Source organism: Arachis ipaensis, chromosome B6 (genome assembly GCF_059453495.1).
Source record: "Arachis ipaensis isolate K30076 ecotype BB chromosome B6, ASM5945349v1, whole genome shotgun sequence".
Classification (NCBI taxonomy): domain Eukaryota; kingdom Viridiplantae; phylum Streptophyta; class Magnoliopsida; order Fabales; family Fabaceae; genus Arachis; species Arachis ipaensis.
The window spans coordinates 145822506-145846405 of NC_142441.1; the positions used below are offsets into that span (position 1 = coordinate 145822506).

A 23900-nucleotide genomic window follows, 5' to 3' on the forward strand; every position below is an offset into this window, starting at 1 on the left:
TGCTCAGCGACGCGTGCGTGTGACTGACGCGTACGCGTGACTCGCGGAAAAAGACCATTCACGCATGCGCGTGACCGACGCGTACGCGTGACATGCGCAACATGCAGAAAACGCAGAAAAACGCTGAGAGAGATTTCTGGGCTATTTTGACCTAGTTTCCAGCCCAGAAAACACATATTAGAAGCTGCAGAATGGACGAAACAAGTGGTCCCCATCCATCCATTGAAGACTTGATTATTTAAATTAATTTTGATTTAAATTCAAATTTGAATTCTAGGAAAAGATATTATTTTAATTTAAAAAAATTAAATTTTAAATTTATTAGGCTTAGTTAGAAAAGGGAGGAACTTTCCTTCCTTTTGAGAGGTCCTGGGGAGGATCCCATTCTATTCCAAAATTACATTCCGTATTCCATAACATTTTACTCTAAATCATGAGCAACTAATCCTCCATTGTTAAGGTTAGGAGTTCTGTCTATTTCTATGGATTAATTTAATTATTTTTTCTATTTTAATTTATGTATAGATTTATAATTTAAGAATTGTCTTTGCTCTTTATTTTATGAATTTGGGTGGAACGGAAGTATGACCCTCTTTCTATTTGAGTTACTGTAAAACTTGGAAAAGCTCTTTACTTGAACAACAGCTTGAAAACATATTCTCCTAAATTTTAATTATCTGAATTTAACGGGATACGTGACATATAATCCTTTTATTTTTGGGTAATTAGAGTTTTTGTGGCATATAAACTAGAATTTGATCATTTAGCTTCTAGTTGGAATTAATTGACCAAGGAATTGACAGTTAATGAATTTTAGAGGAGACTAGAAATGTCTAAGGAATTAGGGTCTAGTCACATATAGTTTGCCATAAATTAAATCCTACATAATTAAAATAGTTAGTAAGAAAAGTTAATCCGGAAAAATTGATAACTCTGATGCCTTAACTATTTCCCCATATATATTTCACAGCTCATTTACTGCTTGCTTTCTGAAATTCTTAATTACTTTTTAATGCTTTTGAACTTCCAAACGCTATTTTTTGTTTGTCTAACTAATCCTATCAAACACTATTGTTGCTTAATCCATCAATCCTCGTGGGATCGATCCTTACTCACGTAAGCAATGGCGGAGCTTCATTCAGACAAGGGGGGCCATGGCCCCCAAACTTTTTATAAAAAAATTAGTAGTACTTCATCAAAAATGAAAAATAGTTCAATTGGTTTAAATGCTTTATTATAACTTGAAGTATCCAAGTTCAATTCCCATCTCATACATTTATTGTATAATAATTTTTAGTGAGTGGGCTGTTAACTTCACAACACATTAAAATTAAAAGATAAAATCAAATCAAATAAAAAAAAAATATCTAACAAAAAAAATAAGAATAACAAAAATCATCTAATAATCAAATCAAATAAAAAAAGATCATCTAATAAAATAAAAGATATCTAATAATCAAATCAAATAAAAAAAGATTTGCTTCTCAAAAAATTAGGTATTTTTTATTTATTTAATTTAATATTATTTTATATTTTATTATTTATTTAATTTAATTTTTTATATGATAAAAATATTATAATATTTAATAAGTATTGATATTATTGTATTTTGATAAATTCATAAAAAAAAATTCAATAAATATTATAAATTTTAATATTTATCCTTCTAACTTTTTTTTTTACATATTTTACAGAATATATATTCAAATTTTTATACAAAATAATGATGAAAAATCAAAGAATTGATGCATTTTTTAAGAGGAAGGTTAATATTCAAGAAGGGGAACATATAACTTCTACAATATCAACACTTGTAGATAGTTCTTCTACTATAATGAATCACGAAGAAAGTGAGATACAACCTCCAAAAGTTCAAAGAGTTGCATCTGATGAGTTTGATCTTAATTCTTTGGAACGAGACCCTGGAAAACGGCTTCAAATTTGGCAATATCACCCAAACCAGAGAGATGAGGTTAGACGAGCTTATCTTAAATGGGGTCCATATCAAAAGCATCTTGACAATTATCCTCTATCTGGTACGAAGCATCCAAGACGATTTCAATATGCTTGGTTTGGTATTTTTCCTTCATGGTTAGAGTATTCACCTTCTGAAGATGCTGCATATTGTTTATTTTGTTATTTGGTTAGCAAAAAATCCAGTGGACGTAATGGGTCAGATATTTTTATTAGTAAAGGGTTTAGAAATTGGAAAAAAGTTAATGATGGAAAGAATTGTGCTTTTCTTAAACATATTGGAGATCCTTGCTCACCACACAATAATGCAGTTGGAGCATGTCTAGATTTATTGAATCAGGCAAGTCACATCCAAAATGTAATTGAGGATCATACTTCTGAGGAAATTCAAAAGAATTGATTGCGTCTAAAATCCTCCATTGATGCAACTCATTGGCTTACATTTCAAGCTTGTGCTTTCAGAGGCCATGATGAGACTCCAGAATCAAAAAATCGAGGTAATTTTCTTGAAATGATAAAACTCATAGCATCTTACAATGATGAAGTTGCAAGAACTGTGTTAGAAAATGCTCCATATAATGCTAAATATACTTCACATCAAATTCAAAAAGAAATCTTGCATATACTCTCAAACAAGGTGAGAAAGCATATTTGTGAAGAAATTGGAGATTCCAAGTTTTGCATTGTAGTAGATGAAGCTCGTGATGAATCCAAAAGAGAACAAATGACACTTGTTTTGAGATTTGTTGATATACATGGTTTTATTCAAGAGCGTTTTCTTGATCTTGTACATGTCAAAGATACTACATCATTAACTCTAAAACAAGAATTGTGCGGCATTCTTTCTCGACATGGTCTTGATGTCTCTAATATTCGTGGTCAAGGATATGATGGCGCTAGCAACATGAGAGGAGAATGGAATGGGTTACAAGCATTATTCTTAAAAGATTGTCCTTATGCTTACTATATCCACTGTTTTGCTCACCGATTACAACTTGCATTAGTTGCTGCATCAAGAGAAGTTATTCCTGTGCATCAGTTTTTTTCAAAATTGACTTTCATTGTCAATATCATTTGTTCTTCTAGTAAGCGACATGATGAGTTACATGCTGCCAAGACAGATGAAATTGTCCATTTATTAGAGATTGATGAACTTGAAACTGGTAAAGGGGCAAATCAAATTGGTACTTTGAAACGAGCAGGTGATACTCGATGGAGTTCTCATTTCTCTTCTTTTTGCAGTTTGATAAATATGTATGGTGCAACGTTGACTGTTTTACAAAAGATTATTGTTGATGGATCAACTTATTCTCAGCGTGGTGATGCAGATAGTGCTTACAATACCCTGACCTCATTTGAGTTTGTATTGATCTTGCATTTGAGTTTGTATTGATCTTACAATACCCTGACCTCATTTGAGTTTGACATTGCTAAGATTTCTACTCTTGTTGATAGCTACTATCCCGAAGACTTTACTGAACAAGAGAAGATTAATTTGCCTTTTCAGCTTCAGCATTTTATTCTTGATGTTCGTCAGCATCCAGAAATGAAGAATTTGTCAACTATTCATGAACTGTGTAGATGTTTAGCAGAAACAAAAAAGTCAAAAGTGTATTACTTGATTGATAGATTGATTCGTCTGATATTAACTCTTCTAGTTTCTACAGCTACTACAAAGCGATCATTTTCAACAATGAAAATAATAAAGACAAGGTTAAGAGACAAGATGGAGGACGACTTTCTTACGGATAGTTTGGTTATTTACATTGAGAAAGAAATTGCTGAAAAGTTTAGTTCTGACTCAATTATTGAAGATTTTAAGTCATTAAAAACTCGAAGAGTACCATTATAAACTATTTTATATTTTTTATCTGTAGAATTATTTATTTATTATCTTAGTAACAAACTTAAAGAATAATTATATTTATAAATTTTATTTTGATATAAATATTATTATTAAATTTTTATGTTAAGTTTCTGGCCTCCCCCAAAATTTTGGTTCAAGCTCCGCCACTGCACGTAAGATATTACTTGGTACGACCTGGTGCACTTGCCGGTTAGTTTGTGGTTAGAAAATTCGCACCAGTAAGAAACGTGATAGAGCTGCTAGGTGTCTAGTTAATTATTGTACTTCCTTGACATTGTTTGGCAACTTCATTTCTATCACTGCTCGGTACTTTTCTGGATTTGCCTCAATCGTCCTGTAGGTTAGCATGAATCCGAGGAATTTTCCCCGTTGAACTCCAAAGGTGCACTTCTCAGGGTTTAGTCGTATGTTGTATCGTCTTAGTTGGTTGAAAAATTCCTCAAGGTTGGAGTGATGGTTCTGTTCATTTTCTGATGTGACAACCATGTCATCGATGTATACCTCCATGTTTCTACCTATTTGATTTTGAAAAATCTTGTCCATTAGTCTCTGATATGTTGCGCCTACATTTTTTAGGCCAAAAGGTATCACCTTGTAGCAAAAATTTCCATGATCTGTTATAAATGTTGTTTTCTCCTGGTCCTCAAGGTGTATTATAATTTGATTGTAGCCTGAATAGGCATCCATAAAGCTTAGTACTTTGAAATCGGATGTGCTATCAACTAACTTATCGATTCTCGGCAATGGGTAGGGGTCCTTTGGACAAGCTATGTTCAAATTGGTAAAATTTACACACATGCGCCACTTCCCGAGTTCTTTTTCACCACGACTACATTTGCTAACCATGATGTGAATCGAATTTCTCTAACAAAGCTAGCATTTAACAGTTTGTGAGTTTCTTGTATTGCTGCTTCGTTTCTATCCCTTCCAAGGTTGCGTTTCTTCTGACGTATTAGTTGGGCATTTGGGTCTAGAGCAAGCCTATGACACATGCCATTTGGGTCTATCCTAGGCATATCCGTAGGGGTCCATGCAAATAGGTCGGCATTTGCTCACAGCAAGGTGATTAGTCTTTGCATTTCACTTGTAGACAGAGCATCGCCAATGATAGTATATTGTGACTCATTGTCATTAATTTTACCTGGCAAAGATCATCAGTTGGTGTTGGTCGGACCTCTCTATCGGATCATGGATTGAGCTCTGCTAACGTTGGTATATCATTAACGTTATATACCGAGTTGATTTGCTGGATTGGAGCTGAGGTTAACGGTTGGGCCTTTAATCCTGCAGTATAACACTATCTTGCCTCCTTGTGATCGAAGTGTATTGTTGCAATGATATTATCCTGCACATGAAACTTAATACATAGATGAATTGTAGAAACAATAGCACCGAAATAGTTTAAGGATGGGCGCCCTAATATAATGTTATAAAGGCTGACGCAATCAACCACTAGATATTGGATATCTAAGGTTTTCGAATGGGGATATTCCTCTAAAGTCATCCTTAACCATACATAACCTGTTATAGAGACCCTTTTGCCGGAGAAGCCGACTAATTCTCCAGATGAGGGCTGCATAGTATTCTTGTTTAGCTGCATCTTCTAAAAGGTTGACAAAAATATTACATCAGTGCTACTTCCTGGATCCATTAGCACTTTTCGAACTGTGGCTTCCCCTATAGTTACAGAGATTACCACGGGGTCATCCAGATTCTAACTTTTAGATTGAAAATCGGACTCGTTGAAGGTGATACTTGGCACGGAACGAGCTAGGTCATGTTGTTATGCTTCTTTCCCTATGAGAGTTAGCATGGTTCGGTGACTTCTTTTCCTGGTTGAACTTGTAATTTCTCAGCACGCAAATCCTTCTGAGATGTAGTTTATAACTTTTCTTGTCGGGGGAAGAGGATTCGGCGCAAACCATCTTACATTGTTTTTCATAGCCGTGGCTGAATTCGATTGATCTGCTGCTATGGGGAGGCTCACTGTGTCCCTCTGTATTCGACCATTAACATATTTATTCGGTAATCCCTGTCATGCTAGTCACTCCAAAAGGTCCTTTTCTACTACATACTCGTCAATCGTATGCCCGAACTTTTGATGAAATGCACAATGTTTATTCTTGTCAACATACTTTTGGTCCTGGCACGTTATAGCACTGCTAGGAGGCTTAATGATTTTGGCATGTAAGATTTCCTTTATTATATCCTCCTTTTTTGTGTTGAACTGCATGTAGGAGTCGAGTTTTGGTGTCAATTTGAACGGTTTCTTGCCATCTCGAGTGTTGCTTATTCTGCTTTGCTTATCATTGTCCCTGCGAGGTAGTGGTTTATCCATCCTCCTGGACTCCCTTAATTCTTCAATTTCAATTTGACCGGTTGCCTTATCTCTGAACTCGGTTAGTGTTTTCGGCTTTGCTATTGCTGTCACCTCTTGAAATTTTCTAGGACGGAGCCTGCTTTTCAAAGCATGCAAATGGACTTCTGGATTAAGATCTGGTATTTCCAGTGCTGCTGTTGCAAATCTTGTATATAGTCCTTCAAGCTTTCATGTTGTCCTTGCTTAATTGTGCTTAGGTAGTCTGACTCTTGCACGTAGATTTTGGACGCTGCAAAGTTGTTCACAAAGAGTCCGGCAAACACGTCGAAACTGGAGATTAATCCTGCATGCAAATTTGAAAACCAAAGTAAAGCAGCTCCATTTAAGAAAGTGGGAAAAGATCGACACAAGATAGGGTCAAAGGCACCGTTAAGAAATCATGGACTCAAACTTAGTGACGTGCATTGTGGGGTCTCTGATCCCCTTATAGGGCGTCAATGTTGTTGGAAGTGTAAATTTTTTTAGCATTTGAAAATTCATTATTTCTTCAGAAAAGGGACTCGTTCTTTGCCTTTCTGTCTTATGAGGTGTTTCTCCCAACTTCATGTTTGATTCGGGCTGGGGTTCTTCTTTAGGGTTGCCATTATTAACATTCTAGCGCTCATCATTCACCTTGTCATTATTTTGTTTGGCTGCTAGGAGCTCAGCCATTCTCTGGACCTCCGCCTGTAGGGAAGCATTCATGGCTAAAAGCTCGGCATTAGTTGGAGGTGGTGGTGGAGCTATGAAGTTGTCCATCATGGTTCAGTACTATGCAAAGAAAGAAGAACACAGGAAAAGGGGTAATAAAACACGGGGTTATTTTTGGGGTGGGCGCCAAATGCTCTCGTCTGGAACGGTTCTCTGAGGTATAGCTCAGTAACACCAGTAAAGTCTTCAACTTCAAGATCCTAGTGTCAATTACAAGCCCTTCAGTGGTTTGACCTGTGCGCCAGACCTACAAAAAGGACTTCGACGCTCAAATCAGTTCTTAATATCAGAGGTTATTCTTAAAACTATCACTTAAAAGTGGTATGATTCGATACCCTCTATAGCTGTGACTGCCATCTATTTATCGTTATATAGCGATAACTGACCTGATTATGCCATGGCTGAAATGTGCTCAAGCAACTTAATGGTAACTGACTTGCATATGAAGTGGCCGAGATGTGCGCGAATGTTATAGAGGTGCTAGAAACTGTTATTTGATTAGGTGAAATTTTGAAAATTTAAAAGTTAGTTTCGAGGTATGACGTCATGCATCTGAGTTATTTGGGTACGGGTGAAAAATGATTTATCTCATTAAAAATATAAAATATTTTTTTTTCTTCTAAGTTTTAATATAAAAAAATATTTCGGAAAAAAAAGATATGCAATTCCACATAAATTTGACGAGAATCTAATGATAATTATTGATGGTGATAAAAAAATATTTATTATAAATATAAAACAAAATTATTATATCAATTTTAAACCGAATTAATTCTTATTTTAAATAATTAAACACAATAATTCATTTATAATTTAATTAATTTCAAACCAATTTTAAGAGTATGTTGTTCGAACTCCTCGGATACTAAAAGTATCCTACTGCATGTAAACAACTTGATAACAATAACAAATATCCAATTTTAAGAGTATGTGTCATACACTCATACTGCTTTTATAAGTTGACTTTCACTTATCATCTGGCTATTATGAATAATTTTTTTTATTGATAACAATAACAAATATCCTACTACATGTAAACAACTTGATTTTAAAAATTATACCAAACATAAAACTAAACGAAAATAAGATAAATATCTGTGTGTATTATAAGCTCTACATAACAAGCTTAAAATACACCTCTCTCATTATTTTAGTGCAACTATTGTTATGGATTATTTCTCAGAATAAGCTTAAACATATTCCATTGATACTCATCATAGTTGATGCTAAAACCTCTTCATGAACTGGCTCATCTGTTTCTGAAGCAACCTTGCTGCATCAGATTTAGGATCAAGCACATGATAAATATGCTTCTCTCCCTTGGCCTCCACAAGCTTCACATCTTTCACCCCATTCTTCTTCACAAACTCTGCATACATCACACCCCTCTCCTTCAAGAAATCCAAACCAGCAACATGCACCTCAATTGCTGGGAACTTGGACCAAATTCTCTCAGGCAAGTTTGCTTTCTCGAAATTGCAGCCGAAGTAGTCGCGGTTCGAGCCTTCCGGTATGCTTAGCTTCCAGAACATGTCATTGCTCTTCACATCTTCTGAACCTCCATCCTCCATTTCCTTCTCAGTTCTCTTCTCACTACCAAAGTAAGGGTGTATTAGCATTGTTCCTTTGATTTTCACAGGGCACACCCACTTCTGAATTGTTTTCACAGCAACATGATGTGCAATGTTGGCTCCAGCACTGTCCCCAGAGAGGAAAACTCTTGATAACTCTGCTTGTTGGAGCCATGGTTCTGTGCTTGCCTATCATCAACAAATACTTTAAAGTATATATCTTCTAGAAATACCAGCTTTGCATTCATTTTTTTTCATATTTAATTTATAAACAAAGTTATATATTGTTATTTGTAGGATTTATAATTCAAGCCTCTTACTTTGAGTTTAAAGTATTCTCAACTATTAATTTCACACGAAGACAACTGTACGTGAGTTTTTACTCGTTATAATTAACCTTGTATTTGTTGTTATTCTATACATGTAAAAAGATTAAAACAATTATCATCTCTTTTGTTCTTTAAATACTAACTAAAGAACAAAATTTGGGAGTTTACTTGTACTACAAGATAGATGCTTACTTGATCACGAAGCCATTCAATTGCAGCGTAGCAGTCTTCATAAGCCGTGGGAAGGCGGTGCTCCGGAGCCAAACGGTAATCAACAGACAGAACAATGGACCTTGAAGTGGCAGAGAATTCACCAAGAAAAACATGGTAGCCAAGCCAAGTGGTGGAGCCAATGCAAAAGCCTCCACCATGGAAATAAACCAACACTGGAAGCTTCTCTGATGAGGAAACTGAAGGAGGAAGGAAGAGCCTTCCAGTGATGGGTTTTAATGGGTCAATGACCACATCCTTGGACCTGAATCCATTGGGATCATTGGATGGTTCCAAACATGGTGGAGCAGTTTCTGGTGCAAAGCGTTTCACAGTGCCATCAGAATAGACTTGAAGAAAATCTGGTGATTCTGCTATTAAGGACATCTTAAACTAGGAACAAAAAAACAAACAAGTCTTTAGATGCTTAAGGTTTGAGTTGAGGGGTACTATGATCTGATGAAGTGGGGGTTCTATTTATACATAGACAAAAGGAACATAAGGATTAGCGTGCATGATTTTTTTATATTAAGCTACATTCTTGGTGTTTATGGTTGGCCAATATATTTTAGTAGTAGATCTTGTAAAGGTTGGTCATGTAAATTGTGTTGTGGTATTTAAGGTTGAAAAATATGGAAGCATGGTTGGTTGGCACTGACAGAATAAAGAAAGGTAAATTTTCAAAAGGAACGCGCCAGGTAGGGGTCGAACCTACGACTTTCTGCTTAGGAAACAGACGCTCTATCCACTGAGCTACAGGCGCTTATATGAATATTTCTAGGTGTTAATAATTACGTTTTTTATAGCATGATGTATGAAAAATCTGGTTATTTCCAATTGTTCTTGAAGGAATCATCTTCATCTAGGCTCTATCAATGGTAATAATATTCCTAAATTGTCATATAATTGAAACATAATTTCATCATATATAGGTTTAAGATTAGAATTATTGTAAATTTGTGATGCATAAATGCTTTTCGTTCAAGTCTTACCTTGATGTTTTGTTTATAAAAGAGAGTAGTTTTGCATATAATTGTTGGTTAATAGAAAGTAAGAAAGAGTTCTCTAAACTACGTTGATCAATGGCTCTAGAATGTTTTTGCAGTCATTTCTATACAAGTTTGTATAAGCGCTTAGCAGATTAATCATTATCACTACCCATAAGGGGGAAATTCCTTTTCTCTATACTAATTTCCTTTTAGGATTGTAACCTTTACTCAACAATTGAGTTTGGGCTTAGTTACTACTGCGATCAAATTCCAAATATCAAAGCAGGAAAATCTTAATTGTGCATTGTAATGTTTAAGCTAAAATTCAATATTCTAATATGCTGAACAACAATACTATAAACGTGCATTGTAATGTTTAAGCTAAAATTCATACTTCAGAACTCAGTATTTACCTAAGTTACAATCACAAACTCGTTATAGTTTCTGTTGTCCCAAAATAAAATATTCTTTGTTCAACCTACAAAAAGATTTGAAATGCTCTAGAAGTATCACATTGGGAAAAAGTAGAATATCTCAGTGTTTATAATAACTTTTACAAGCTACACTGCTCGCCGAGTTGAGTAACGCCAACTTGTGACCCAAGTGGGGGCAATGAAAGTGATGGAACAAGTTCTATGGCTAACTGGGTTGGGTCTCAGGATTCTCTTTGCTGGCCTGCCCACTCCAAGTTGAGAGTTGGGCCAGGTGGTCTGGGCGAAGGCTCGGACTTCTTGGTTCCTAAAATGGAAGGCAAAGCGTGAGGCTGGTTTCACAGAGCAGCGAACACTTTCTACTCCCAACAGTGGAGGGATAACAGGCTGCAGTTCCTTGGGTCCAATATGGCCTAGTGGGCCTGGCTACTTGAACCATCATTTTTTTCCCATTTATTTTAAAATTTTGTGCTATCAATCATTATTATGGAGATATTGCCTATAACTCTGACTCTGCCTATGAGCATATCAATTATTACTATTAATTTTCTCACCATAGTTTTTCTTTGTTCGAATCTCGAAAAGTAAATTTAGATCAAGGTTTAATAAACACTTGCTAAAAATCATGTTTGTTGGTTACTCACAAATCCACTACTACCATGGCAAAATTCTAATATCTTGCCACAAAATTACACAATGAAGAAGGTGCCTAGTAATATCCAACTGTCTACGTTGAATGTGCCCACACCATGATCGAAATTAGAACTATGAGCTTAATAATATTACAAAGAAACTAAAGGAAAAGGCAGAAGACAAGTTCATGTAAGGAAAGAAAAGAATGGGAAAATAAGGGATGAGGACATGCTACACTTATCAAAGTTACAACTGAAAAATTACAATCTTTGTTATGTCCCCGAATAAATTGAAATACAACCATCCTTTGTATGTTTCTTCTAGAAAAATAAGAAAAAGATTTATAAGGGAAATTAAAGGTTTATTGAGCTCCATTTTTTTTTTAACCAAGTTGGATTGGTCTAATAGTTAGCTTACTAATCCGCTTAAACAAGTGTTAGGATTTGAATCCCGCATTGTGCATGCAGCAACTAAACTTATTGGCCAACTTCTCCAATCAAATATCACATATATTATGTAAAGCACAACTAAATTTTATGCATTTCTTTTGTCATACATGCAAATTTGGCTATAAACTTAGATAAAAGAAGAGCTTGAATTTGTATCCAAAAAATACCAGCAAGAGTATAAACTTCACTAAGAAAATTGCATTAACATCATAACATTATGACAGACACAATGAAAAAGGTTACAAGAAGATAATGAAGCAACAGATGTGTCTAACATCATAACAGAAGCATGAGATGGATGAATTATCCTTTATTTCATCCAAAAACAAAGAGGAAAAATGGATATATAATAATGGATGAATTATCCTTTATTTTATCCCTTTAGCTGGATTATTTGAAACATGATAAATTTTGCTTCAGTTGTTTTACACAAAAGGGTTGCTCATAGTGTAAACATTTTGAACAAGAAAGCATGCATTTATGTACTAAAAAAGGGAAAGAAAATTGATATTTTTATTTTATTTTTCTTTAAAAATTGATTTTATTCTGTTTTAAAAATATAGTGTAGAATACTATAAACTTCTCACAACAATATTCATATGTAAAATCAGTTTACTTTGAGAAAATAATAATTATAATAAATCCTTAAAAGGGGTATGTGACTATGTGAGCTGAAGAAATATAGGAAAAAAGAGACTATTTATTCATGGAGTTATTCCTTTCACCTATTAGATCTTAGATCCCAACTTTCATAGGTGATTATTAAGTATGTAACCATCTCTACATATAATTACAATTGAACAAAACAGGTCACCAAGTTTTCATTTGGTTGCCAATGAGCTATAACTCAAATGGCATAGTTTTCTCATCTTCGCCTAGAGGTTTTTCAGGTTCGAGTTACACTCCTAACTTTGGAAATTAAAAAAAGCTCTCATTTAGTTGCTTCTGAATGTTGTGCTAACTGGAGAAAAACCTAGCAGCTTATAATTGTTGCATTCAGATGCTGGGATCATCTATTACAGCAACAAATGAACATGAGCATTTTTCTTCTTTTTGCATCTAAAAACTCAGATTCACCCCAAGACCTTGCTTGTAAGGTAGCTACTGATGCACACCAAATAATTTCTCCACAAAACAATACCATATATTAGTATGCAGTACAAAATTATATTCATGTCTTTTCATCCATCTCTAGTATTCTCATGAATATCTACAATATGCTGACAAATTGTTAACACATTGATATTAGCTACAAGTGCTAAAAAGTTTAGTTAACCAGCTAAGCAGTCCATAAAACCTAAAAGCCTCAGAAAAATTTTGCATTAAGTGGGAAAAAGTAATCAGGCTGCATTATAATCCATCTACCATCAGATATTGCTCCACGAAAAAAGGCCAAGATTTCCATCCAATCACCCTTGATTCACAACACAAAATGGCATTGTTGAACAGGAAAGAAGAAAAGAGATGGAAAGTCAGCGGCTATCTAGTGTTATTGCCCTGATCTATGTTTGCCTGCATGGTTTAGAGCAGAAAGACAGCCTACTATCTTGCTTTTTATTCACAGAAACTACTAGGCTGCTCGCTCCTTGAGAGACAGTTATTTGCCTTCAATCTCCTCTTCCAGAGCCTTGCTACCGAGAGGCGGTAATGAGTATATACTTACAGTTGAGCTTCCACCCCTAATCTGCTCCAATGTTTGCAGTGCTGACGAAGTTAGTTTGATGTATGTGTTCTCCATGTTTTCAATCTCAGCAAGTTCTTTAGGGACCTGAGCTAGCGATGCTTTACTTTCATTGGTAGTTATGGAGGCGCACCCTTCTTCCGTATAATCATCGTTAATTGATAACGATGATCCTGGAGGCCTGTTTCTGGGGAAAAGGATGCTTAGCATCACTTCACACTCCTTTACAATCTTGTTAAGCACATCAACTTTGAAGAAAGGTTGGTTCAAGACGTCTTGGATGAAAGGTAAGCGAACTAGTGCACCAGTTCGTTTATCATATTTCTTTATTATCTTCACCAAACCTATACATACAAGGGGAAATCAGATTTGAAAGAAAAGAAATCAATCATTCTAAACATTTATCTTCAATATCCCTCCTAACCCTGAGAAATTCCCTTTATACATTGATCAAATTTCATAAAAGGTTCAAAGTTTTCATTTCCTCAAAGTATAACTACCCCTCTGCCAATTAGTCATACTGTGTTCTGTTATCTACATCTGATATTACTTATTCATTTTGGGTTTACTCACTCCCACTTAGGTGCCCATTAGTCACAAGTGTATGAAGTAGAAGACAAATTCAAATTGCATGAGTCTTTCATTCAGTCATTAAGAAAAAAGAAAAAAAAACTAAAAATTAGAAAAGAAAATGGATAGTAAATCAACAATGCAATATATTAATAGTTTTTAGTTCCTCATGGATTGAAACAATTGGTTTTCAACAGCTCCCCAATAGAAGTATCCAAGAATCAATAGTGCACAACCTATGATTTTCCTCCCTCTGATTCATATGCCTACATATAAAGTAAACTAGTGTTTTAATTCCTTAAAAGAAAACTCAATAGCAAGTAGTCCATGAATCAAATTTAATATTTGGTGATTAGTCCTTAAATCATTTAAGCTTATTTCTTGCGGGTCCTTCCATTATCTGGCAGAGACTGATTTGAATAACTTGAAGAGTAAATCATATAGGTAAATCTATTTCCAAGGACTTGCATGCCATTTTATGTCATCTATCACATGTTAATACTATAGTTCTCTAACAGTTCACCGGTTAACCGGTTCAAAGATGACAAACAGAATTCATCACCTAAACAGTTAAACTCATGAAAAATACCCGTGTAGTTAAGTGCGCTATAGTTCTCTAACAAAACCATCTCTCCATGAAAATCCACTATTTCCCTCCCTACAGACATCAATTCTACATTTGAATCCTTGGCCTTGGCAACCCTGTCTTGCAACTCCTGAATCACAAACACAAACAAAAGATCTTTAAAATATGTCTAATCCAGCTCATAACATTTTTCTGAACAGTTTCTGCCTATCTAATAACATGCCTTGTGTGCAAGGAATTTATGGTAAACAAAATGTAAATTTCATTACGGAAAATCAAACCTATAACCCACACCCTCCAAGAATCGCAAAAGCTAAACAACAAAAAGCATCCACAAACACCAAGATTAATTATTACCCATGTTAAATTTCACTGGTCTTGAAATTTAGTTATTAAAGCAATCCTGGGATGCAAATTGGAGTAAACTAGCAATAAGGTGGCTGAAAAATCAACCTTGCTCCCAATTTAGCACTTGATTCAGATCAAATAACAATTCAATCTTTGAAGTGTTGAAACTCCTTTCACATCACTAGACACTAGCTTTGCCAACTGTAACAAGAACTAGTGTGAAACAAGTTTGAATATTCAAGCACATCATAAACAATATTTCTCTCAAGAGAACTATCGTTGAACTATCAATGACTTAAATTATAAACTCCAAACTTTTATTCCATTAGACATATAAGCCCCCATCCCAAATTCTTCAGGCTAACTGCACATGCCTACGTGGATGGTTAGAGGTTAACTGTGCCTATGTGGCCGTTAAGTACAACGTGTTGCGAGACAGACAAATCAACCTCCATTCCCGTCAGTCAAATCAGTCCCCGTCATTTAAAGAGAAAAAGATAAGTAGGTCCCTAATTTTTTGTTTTAAAATTCTCGGATTAATCCCTCCAGAAATATGAACTGATTTGTACCCATTGTGACGTCGTGACACTTAACGGCTATATAGGCGAGCTAAGCCTCACGGTCTCTAATGGGGAGAATATGAAGTGGGGAACTGATATGTCTAATAAGATTTGGGACAAAAGTGTCCAACTAAAACATCCTAATAAGGACTTATTTAGTTATTACTCTTCAATCAATGATTTGATTTTATAATTGCAAGCGACAATACTAAAAAATTAAAAGTTAAAACAACATTGATTTTGCAATACCTAAGAAAAAAGAGCATACACTATTATATCCCAAATTTTAGAGATGGAAAATAAACACAATATGCAATTATGCATAGAGATCAAGAACGGATACCTTCCATTTGATGATATACTCTTCCTCCTTCTCAACGAAAAAAGCGTTGAACTTCTCAATCTCCAATTCCAACAGCTTCAAGAAGTCGTTGACCTCCTTCGCCACCTCCTCTTGTTCCCCATCTTCGGCGGCGCCGTCTCCGTCCAACCTGGGCCGCTTCGTGGGAGGGTTGTTATCGGCGTCCTTGGCGGGCGCGATGAGCTTCAACTGCTTCTTCAAATCCTTGTAGGAAAGAAACTTGTCGCGCCAATCAGGAAGCGTTTGCTCGATCTGGTTGTTGAGAATCTTCCAGAACTTCATGATATGATATTCCCCTTTTCAAAACGACACCGTTTTGTGTTGAATTAAGAGGATGAATGAAGGAGAACGCTGAGTGGTTGTTTCTGTTATGACGAGGGGGATTGAAAGAGAGTGGAACGGAATGGATTTGAGGAAACTAAAAAAAGGGACGCTGGGTTTGGGTTTGGGTTTGGGTTTGGGTTCCGGAATTAGATATTCGTTGAAGAGGAGAATTGTGGAATTTCGGAATATTCTTTGTATTTCTGATACTGCCAACTGCTAAGCCATCTTGTATGGGCTTCATTTCTCAATTGTATTCGTTGTAATCATCAGTGGGCTGGTGGTACGTATTGTACAGTATTCGAGGGGTGCATGCATCATTGCTCTTCGCTCACTTTCTTCTCTTTTAATGTGGGTAAACACTCCCCTCTAATTGCGTTGGCTCGAATTTATAATTGGAAAATCCTTAGATAATTTAACTGAATTAATTAAATTATTATTTAATAATTTTTAGTTATTAATTTTATATCTATATAATTTTTATATTTATTATTTTGTTTATTTTGTCAGTTGACAAATAAATATCATTACTAATAGATCGTAAATACTTTGCTCAGTTATTGTATATACAACGAATACATTTTAAATAAGATATTTATTTAATATTTATTTAATACATGTATTTTTTTTATGTTCAACCATTTCTTGACAAAAAAATAAAGAAATATTTTTCATATATATTTAAATATATTTAAATACCATTACGTAATTATGTATTTTTTAAATAAGTTTAGAAACAATATATATTATTATTTATTAAAATAAAAAACTATTTTAAATATTTTATATAATTAAAAATATTAAAAATAGTTAAAATATTCTTATAATTATTTAAAAAACATTTGTTGTTAAATTTGTAGACATTTTTCTCATAATTCATAAGTAAAATTTTTAAACTCTTGTATTTCTATGTTAAAATCGATTTGAGCAAGTACAACATGAGATAAAATTTACCATTCAATTAGAATAGGGATGTCAATGGGGCAGGGCGGGGGATGCCTCCCTGCTCCCCATCCCCGCCCTCAGATTTATTCCCCATCCCCGCCCCATTCCCCGCCGTGGGGAAAAATTACTCCACATCCCCATTCCCCACGGAGCTCCATTCCCTGCGGGGACCCCATTCCCCATCTACATAATAGTTCTAACTAATTATTAATTTTCATATGAATAGAGCTACAAGTATCTATCTTATACAAAAACTGCAAGATTTTATACAAAAAGTCTAAATAACACAATGGTGACTTCTTTCGAAATAACGCAATGGGGAGACGCAACGACGAGCCAAAGAAAAAAGCAATGGACGAGGTGGGAGACGCGACAACAGAGAGGAGAATGGACAAGACGGCAGAGTTACGAAAAGGAATGCCGCAAATAAAAATTACGACGCGGTAAGGGTGATGGCACGGTGAGGTGTGACGATGCAGTGAGAAGGGTGACGAGGGGTGGCTGCAGAGAGGTTGGATGGAGTATGGACAGCCTTAGGGATCTCTGAATTGAAGAGAGGTTATGCAAATAAAGATTAGGAGTTTTGGGTTTCTATATATATGTGTGTGTGAGAAATGACTAAAAAACATATATGAGAAATAAACTATTAAGGATAATTCAAGGAATTTATAAATTCGGGGAATAGCGGGGACGGGGCGGGGATCCCCGCTCGGGTTTCCGCGTCTGCTTCGGGGGAATTTTGTCCCCCATCCCCATCCCCGCGGGAAAAATTCCCCACAATCGGATCCCCATTCGGGGCAGTCCCTGTAGGGATCCCCGCGTCGCGGAGAATTTTGCCATCCCTAAATTAGAATCATATTCATTTTTTGAGTGAAACTAATATGACCAATGTCATTACTATTTATAGAAACTTACTAATAAATTTTGTTTATTTCTAAATTGAAGTAGTTGTACCTATACCTAAAAATAATTTTATATTTTTTTGTTAGTTTAAATACTTATCAAAATTGTTAAAAATAAAATAAATGTACAATATCTTATTGCAACAATGAAAAATTTATTGATTTAAAATAATTTACAATATTTTTTCTTATTTAAAAAATAATAAAAAATTTACTAAAAAAATATATGATACAATTTATACTTATTATTTATACATAAGTATCACTCATGATCCCTACTAAAAAGAAGGTAAGCAAAAAAGATGAAGAAAGAGATGCACAAGAGCTATCTTTGTTACTATTTTATCACTGCAAGAAAACAGCTCTATTGCCACGCTTTTAAAGCATGGCGAAAAGCTGAAAAAAGGTGGCGATAGTTTTTCGCCACGCTTTTTGAGCTACCACCACGCTTTTGAAAGGGTGGCGTCTGCAAGCGTGGCGATTGCTCTATCGTCATGCTTTTGGTGACCTATCGCCACGCTTTTTCTTTTGCCACGCTTTTTCTTTTGCCACCCTTTAAAGCGTGGCCGTATGTGGGAGATATGACTACGCTTTAAAAGCGTGACGATACAGAGAGATATGGCCACGCTTTAAAAGCGTAGCAATAGCCTTATAAAATTTTTAAAAAAAATCTTTTTTCTGATTTTTACCTTCATCAATACAAAATATAAATTTTTCAGTTCTTTTTTTATTACCAAACTTATAAATATATATGCAATTTTTATTACAAGACAAATCAAATAATAATTAGTGACATCTATAATTTTAGCTATAATTATTTTATACATTAAAAAACTAATACTCAAAATACAAAATAAATCTCGAGTTCAAATTCCAAAACTAAAAATTAAAGAAAAATACATAAACAATACAACTTAAATCCTAAGTCCTTTGATGTTCCTCTTTCCTCTAGCCCTCTTAAACTTCCTTCCCTTAGATCATATATAATTGTTTCGGAAACATTTGTGAAAATTTTTACCTGCAAAAGATGGCAAAAACAGATACAAAATTGATAAATTATTTTGAAACTTCACTTTCCATTCTAGGCAACACTAGCTTTATTTTCTTTTAGCCTATTACTCAAAGTCGCAAACCAAAACATGTGTTATCTTGTAAAAAAACTTTAAAAGAAGATTAAAGAATAAAAGAAAAGGCAACAAGCATTATTATCAGAAGGATACTCCTCTTTCGCCACCGCGGAGCCGTTTGCGGCTGTCGTCGAGGACGGCGCTTCCGGGCGGTCGTTTTGTGACATTCTTCAAATCGTTGATTGAGGGAGCAATTGAATACGCCACAGTTCGCACTTCACACCATCGAGATGCGAGAATCGGAGGGGTAAATTAGGGTTTTGTTGATTTGGATTCGGGGATTTAGGGTTTTATTATTAGTAGTATCTTGTTTTTCTTTCTAGGTGAAGTATTGAAGAAATGGCATAGATGAGAATGACGGTAAGAGTGGAGAGTGAGAGAGTCTCACGAAATTTTTGGCCAAATTTTAGGGTTATTAGGATGCAGGGGTCATTGGAATTGGGGTTACTATTATTTTTTTTTTAAACCTTTTGGCCACGCTTTTAAAGCGCGCCAAAAGAATACCAGGATATGGCCACGTTTTATAAACGCTACTGTAATAAAACTCTGTTGTCACGCTTTTAAAACATCCATGTTTCTCTTTATGGCCACGCTTTTGAAGTGTGGCAAAAAAAACGTGGTCGTATCTCTAATCAGTTGCCACCTTTACAAAAGCGTGGCCATTGACCCTTTTCGCCATGCTTTGAAGCGTGGCGAGAAAAAACATGGCTGAATCTCTATTCAATCGCCACCCTCACAAAAACGTAGCCATTGATCACTAAAAGCGTGGCAAAAAAAAACGTGGCCATAAACCTTTTTTCTTATAGTGTATATCATTCAATCCTTAAATTAAAAATAAAATTAAGTATGTAAGGAATATAATTTAAACATTTATAAAATCCAACATCTGAAGATTTATGATAAATTAACTTATTTGGGATAAAAATAATAAATTTATAATAAAAATAATTTAAACTTAAATAAATAGGAACGAAATAAAAGAGATGCAGTAAAATAACAAATAATAATAATATTTTACAGTTTAAAAAATCAAAGAATATAAATAATACATCATAAAAAAAGTATTATTGAATAAAAGAGTAATTAATGAAAAAATGAGATTCTCTGCTATTATATATATATGATTTTTTTACGGTAAATAAGTCATAAAACAGCAAAATGGGTAAAATAAAAAAAGGAAGGGATGGAACTGTATTGTTTTTTTAATAAATTAAAGAAACATCTATGACTATATAATTGATGGTAGTCACATAATTATTAGATAATAAATTATAAAAAAATATTAGATTTGATATTATAAAAATACAAAATATAAACAATAAATAAACATCTGAAATTTAAAATAAGAATATTTAAGATTAAAGATAGAAATGAAGAGGAATGTTTTATAAACAATGACTCAAATATTAATGTGACAATAAATTGAATCAAATAATATATATTTAAATTAATTAAATCAAATAAGTAATATAATAAATAAATTATAATTGTTTGGCTCAATAAAATAAGTTAAATAAATAAAAATATTTATAAATACGTCACATAAAAATTATAACACTTTTAAAAATTATTAATCAAAATACATAATACAAAAAAATTAATGCAACTTAAAACAAAATTAATTCATTTATTTTAGTCAAATCAAATGATTAATATAATTTATTAGTTTTAATTAATATGGTCAAATAAAATATTAAATAATTTAATATTTATTATAATCAAATCAAATAAATGATTAATTAATTAATTAATTAATTAAAATAAATCAAATAAAATCAATAAAAAATATCTTTAAAAATATGCCACTTCAGCTATGTTATTAACTAAAAAAAATATCATTTTAATAGTACATAATTAATTACGTTTTTCTTAATATATTGCATAACTATATATTATATTTTTTAATTAATATATATAATCTAAAATATTTAATTAAATATTATATTTATATTTATTTAATTTTTATTTTTATTTATATTCATTTTTCTTAAATTAATTATTTTTTAATTGTACAAGATTATTAAAATAAAATATTTATCCTTTTAATTTACAAATATCTAATAAAATTTAATGTTTTTTAATAATTTTGTATGATTAAAAAAGTAATTAATTTAAAAAGATTAACTACAAAATAAAAAATAATTAATCATCAATATTTACCTTTTTAAATTTATTGACATTTAATAAAGTTTAATATTTACTTTTTTAATGTACAGATGTTTAACAAAGTTTAATATTTATTTTATTAATTTTATAAATAAAAAATGGTTACTTTATAAAAAATGGATATAAAATAAAAATAAACTAATTTTAAAATATTTACTTTTTAATTTACAAAGTTTTAATAAAGTTTAATATTTATTTTAATAAATTTATATAATTAAAAAAGTTAATTTATAAAGAGTGAGTATAAAATAAAAATAAAAATTAAATAAATATAAAAATAATATTTGATTGAAGTTTTTAGATTATATATATTAATTAGAAAATATAATATATGGTTATATAATATATTAAAATATAAAGTGTAATAGATAATAAAATGTAGTCTAGTCTAGTGATAGTCAAGTTACCAATGTGGCAAAGAGCGACAATTGAGTATTATGTTTGGCAAATAAGTAAAAAACTCATTACATATATAATGAATTTTTTTTTAGTAATTTATATAAAGTATTTATAATTATTAAAATTATTTAATTTATACCTATTGCAATGTGTCTTACACTCAATTATGTGGATTTTATTATTTGTGATTAAACATACTTACTATTACTTTGGAAGTGTTGATGGATGTCATATAACTATCGAAATGGATGGATGAATATTATATATGAAAAAAATCAATCAAACAAAAAATGCATATCAAATATGTTTTATTTTTAAAAATTATTATCTCAATTGATATATACCAATGATCTTAGCAAGACCAAATGCTTAGATGGACATTTTATTACTCTTATTAGGTCACGTTTTTTTTTTTGTTAGAGTGACTATGAGGAATTAATATTTGACCAATAAATAAGGAAATGATATTAACGTGATTAAGACTTGACCAATAAATAAGGAAATGATATTTAACAAATTAAATAGCAGTTTGATTTAATTTTAGTTATATATATTTGAAAAGCAATAAAAAATCAGTTAAAATTATAGTTATCAGAACCGAACCGATAATTAATTCGGTCATATAATCGGGTCGCCGGATCATTGGTTTAATCGATAGATCACTGATTCACCCGATTAACCCGGTCATAATTAAAAAAATATAAAATTATATAAATAAAATTAAAATAATGTTTTAAAATTTAAAATACAAGTCTTTACAAATATTAATAATCTAATAACAATTCTTAGACATAATAAACTAATATATAATAAACTAATCTCTAGTACAAAATACTGTCTCAATTTAAATAAACAAGGATGAACAAAAGATTACACATTTTTAAAATACAAGTCTTTGCTGATGATGCTTCTTCCTGAGATAGTGGTATTTCTGATAGTGTTTGATAATCAACAACAAATTCAACTATTCAAGTATTCACCTCTATTATCCAGCAACAAAATTCAATCCAATAATGTTATCCAACAACAACAAAAATTGATCAGGTTCAGCAACAATTGTAAAAAGTCAAATACAGCAGCAACAACCACCAGATTCAACAAAAATTATAATTAAAATTTGCTCAGGTTTAACAACAATTTTAATTTATTCAAGTATTCAACTCTGTTATCCAACAACAAAATTCAATCCAATGATGTTATCCAGCAACAAAAAAATATGCTCAGATTCATCAATTGTAAAAGATCAAATACATAGCAAATAATCACCAGATTCAACGGCAATTCTAATTAAAATTTGCTTAGGTTCAACAACAATTCTAATTTATTCAAGTATTCAACTCTGATATCCAGCAACAAAATTCAATCCAATGATGTTATCTAGCAACAAAAGAATTGCTCAGGTTCAGCAACAATTGTGAAAAATCAAATACAACAACAACAACCACCAGATTCAATAATAATTTTAATTAAAATTTGCTCAAGTTCAACAACAATTCTAATTTATTCAAATTTGACACTAAACCAGTGAAAGAACAGGATCAAAAATTCGAATGGAGCTCACCTGGTTGACTGGTTCTGAGACCGCAACAAAACAAGAAGATGACGATGACCACCACCACCCAACGGAGCAGATGCTGCTTGACTGGTTCCGTCTGCTTCTACCGCCGACGAAGCGAATGCAGGAGCACGAGACCGCGACTACGAGCTTATAAGTGCGAGACCGAGAGAGTAACGAGGTGAGGCTGTAAGAGACTGAAAGTGACGACTGACGAGGTGAGGGGAGAGACGAGAGAGTGACGCAGTGAGGGTGAGGCCATGAGTGAGGCCGTGGAGTGTCGAGAGAGAAGAGAGATGAGGCTGGGGGTGGGGGGTTCCATTCAGATTAGGTTTTAACAGGGGGGAAGAGGCATCTGAACGAGGCCGTTTGCAAGTAAAATTAATTAAAAAAAACAACCCAGACCGGGTTGCAATAACCGGCCAGGTCGAATCGGTTTCTACCGGGTCTCATGTTTGTCCGGTTCAATAAGTGATTCGACTCGGTTAAATGACTGGATTTTCGATCGAACCATCTGGGTCGAGCCAAATTTGATAACTATGGTTAAAACAGTCAAAACTAAATGAATTCTAAATAAAATGACACTTACTCAAATGAAGATGCTAAAAACATCTTCTTACGAAGATTCTTGTGTTAAAAATGTATTTTGTTTGTTTAGTCACACTTTAAAAAAAATAACACTTTTGTAACACATCAAAATCAAACCATACGATACAATTCATGATCTAATGGTAAAAAAGAAGCATATTCATATGACGACAATTATAAAATCTTTATGATAGTATCTATCAAATAAAATGAGATATTTTAAGTTATTTTAGCTAATTTTTTTATTTTTCAAAAATTATTATATAAA

The 23900-nt window shown here is 33.0% G+C and overlaps 2 protein-coding genes, 2 non-coding genes and 1 pseudogene across 4 annotated transcripts; 2 read left to right on the forward strand and 3 right to left on the reverse strand.

Annotated features, from left to right (window-relative positions):
* The first annotated feature begins 1726 nt into the window (after positions 1 to 1726).
* On the forward strand, positions 1727 to 3367 carry LOC148563062 (uncharacterized; annotated as a pseudogene).
* Positions 3368 to 8137: 4770 nt separating this feature from the next.
* On the reverse strand, positions 8138 to 9408 carry LOC107647631 (putative carboxylesterase 6). Its single transcript, XM_016351696.3, has 2 exons — positions 9004 to 9408; positions 8138 to 8671 (listed from the first exon to the last, which is right to left on the reverse strand). The coding sequence occupies exons 1-2, from the start codon at positions 9406 to 9408 to the stop codon at positions 8138 to 8140; spliced, it is 939 nt and encodes a 312-aa protein (XP_016207182.1).
* Positions 9409 to 9711: 303 nt separating this feature from the next.
* On the reverse strand, positions 9712 to 9784 carry TRNAR-CCU (transfer RNA arginine (anticodon CCU)). The gene has a single exon. It is a non-coding gene; the product is annotated as a tRNA-Arg (tRNA).
* A 797-nt stretch (positions 9785 to 10581) lies between these two features.
* On the forward strand, positions 10582 to 10887 carry LOC148563063 (signal recognition particle RNA). Its single transcript, XR_015886277.1, has one exon.
* A 1758-nt stretch (positions 10888 to 12645) lies between these two features.
* Positions 12646 to 16295, reverse strand: LOC107605351 (SPX domain-containing protein 2). Its single transcript, XM_016307209.3, has 3 exons — positions 15612 to 16295; positions 14364 to 14490; positions 12646 to 13548 (listed from the first exon to the last, which is right to left on the reverse strand). Exons 1-3 carry the CDS (start codon positions 15909 to 15911, stop codon positions 13121 to 13123), a joined length of 855 nt encoding a protein of 284 aa, XP_016162695.1. The 5' UTR covers positions 15912 to 16295; the 3' UTR covers positions 12646 to 13120.
* Between the last annotated feature and the right edge of the window lie 7605 nt (positions 16296 to 23900).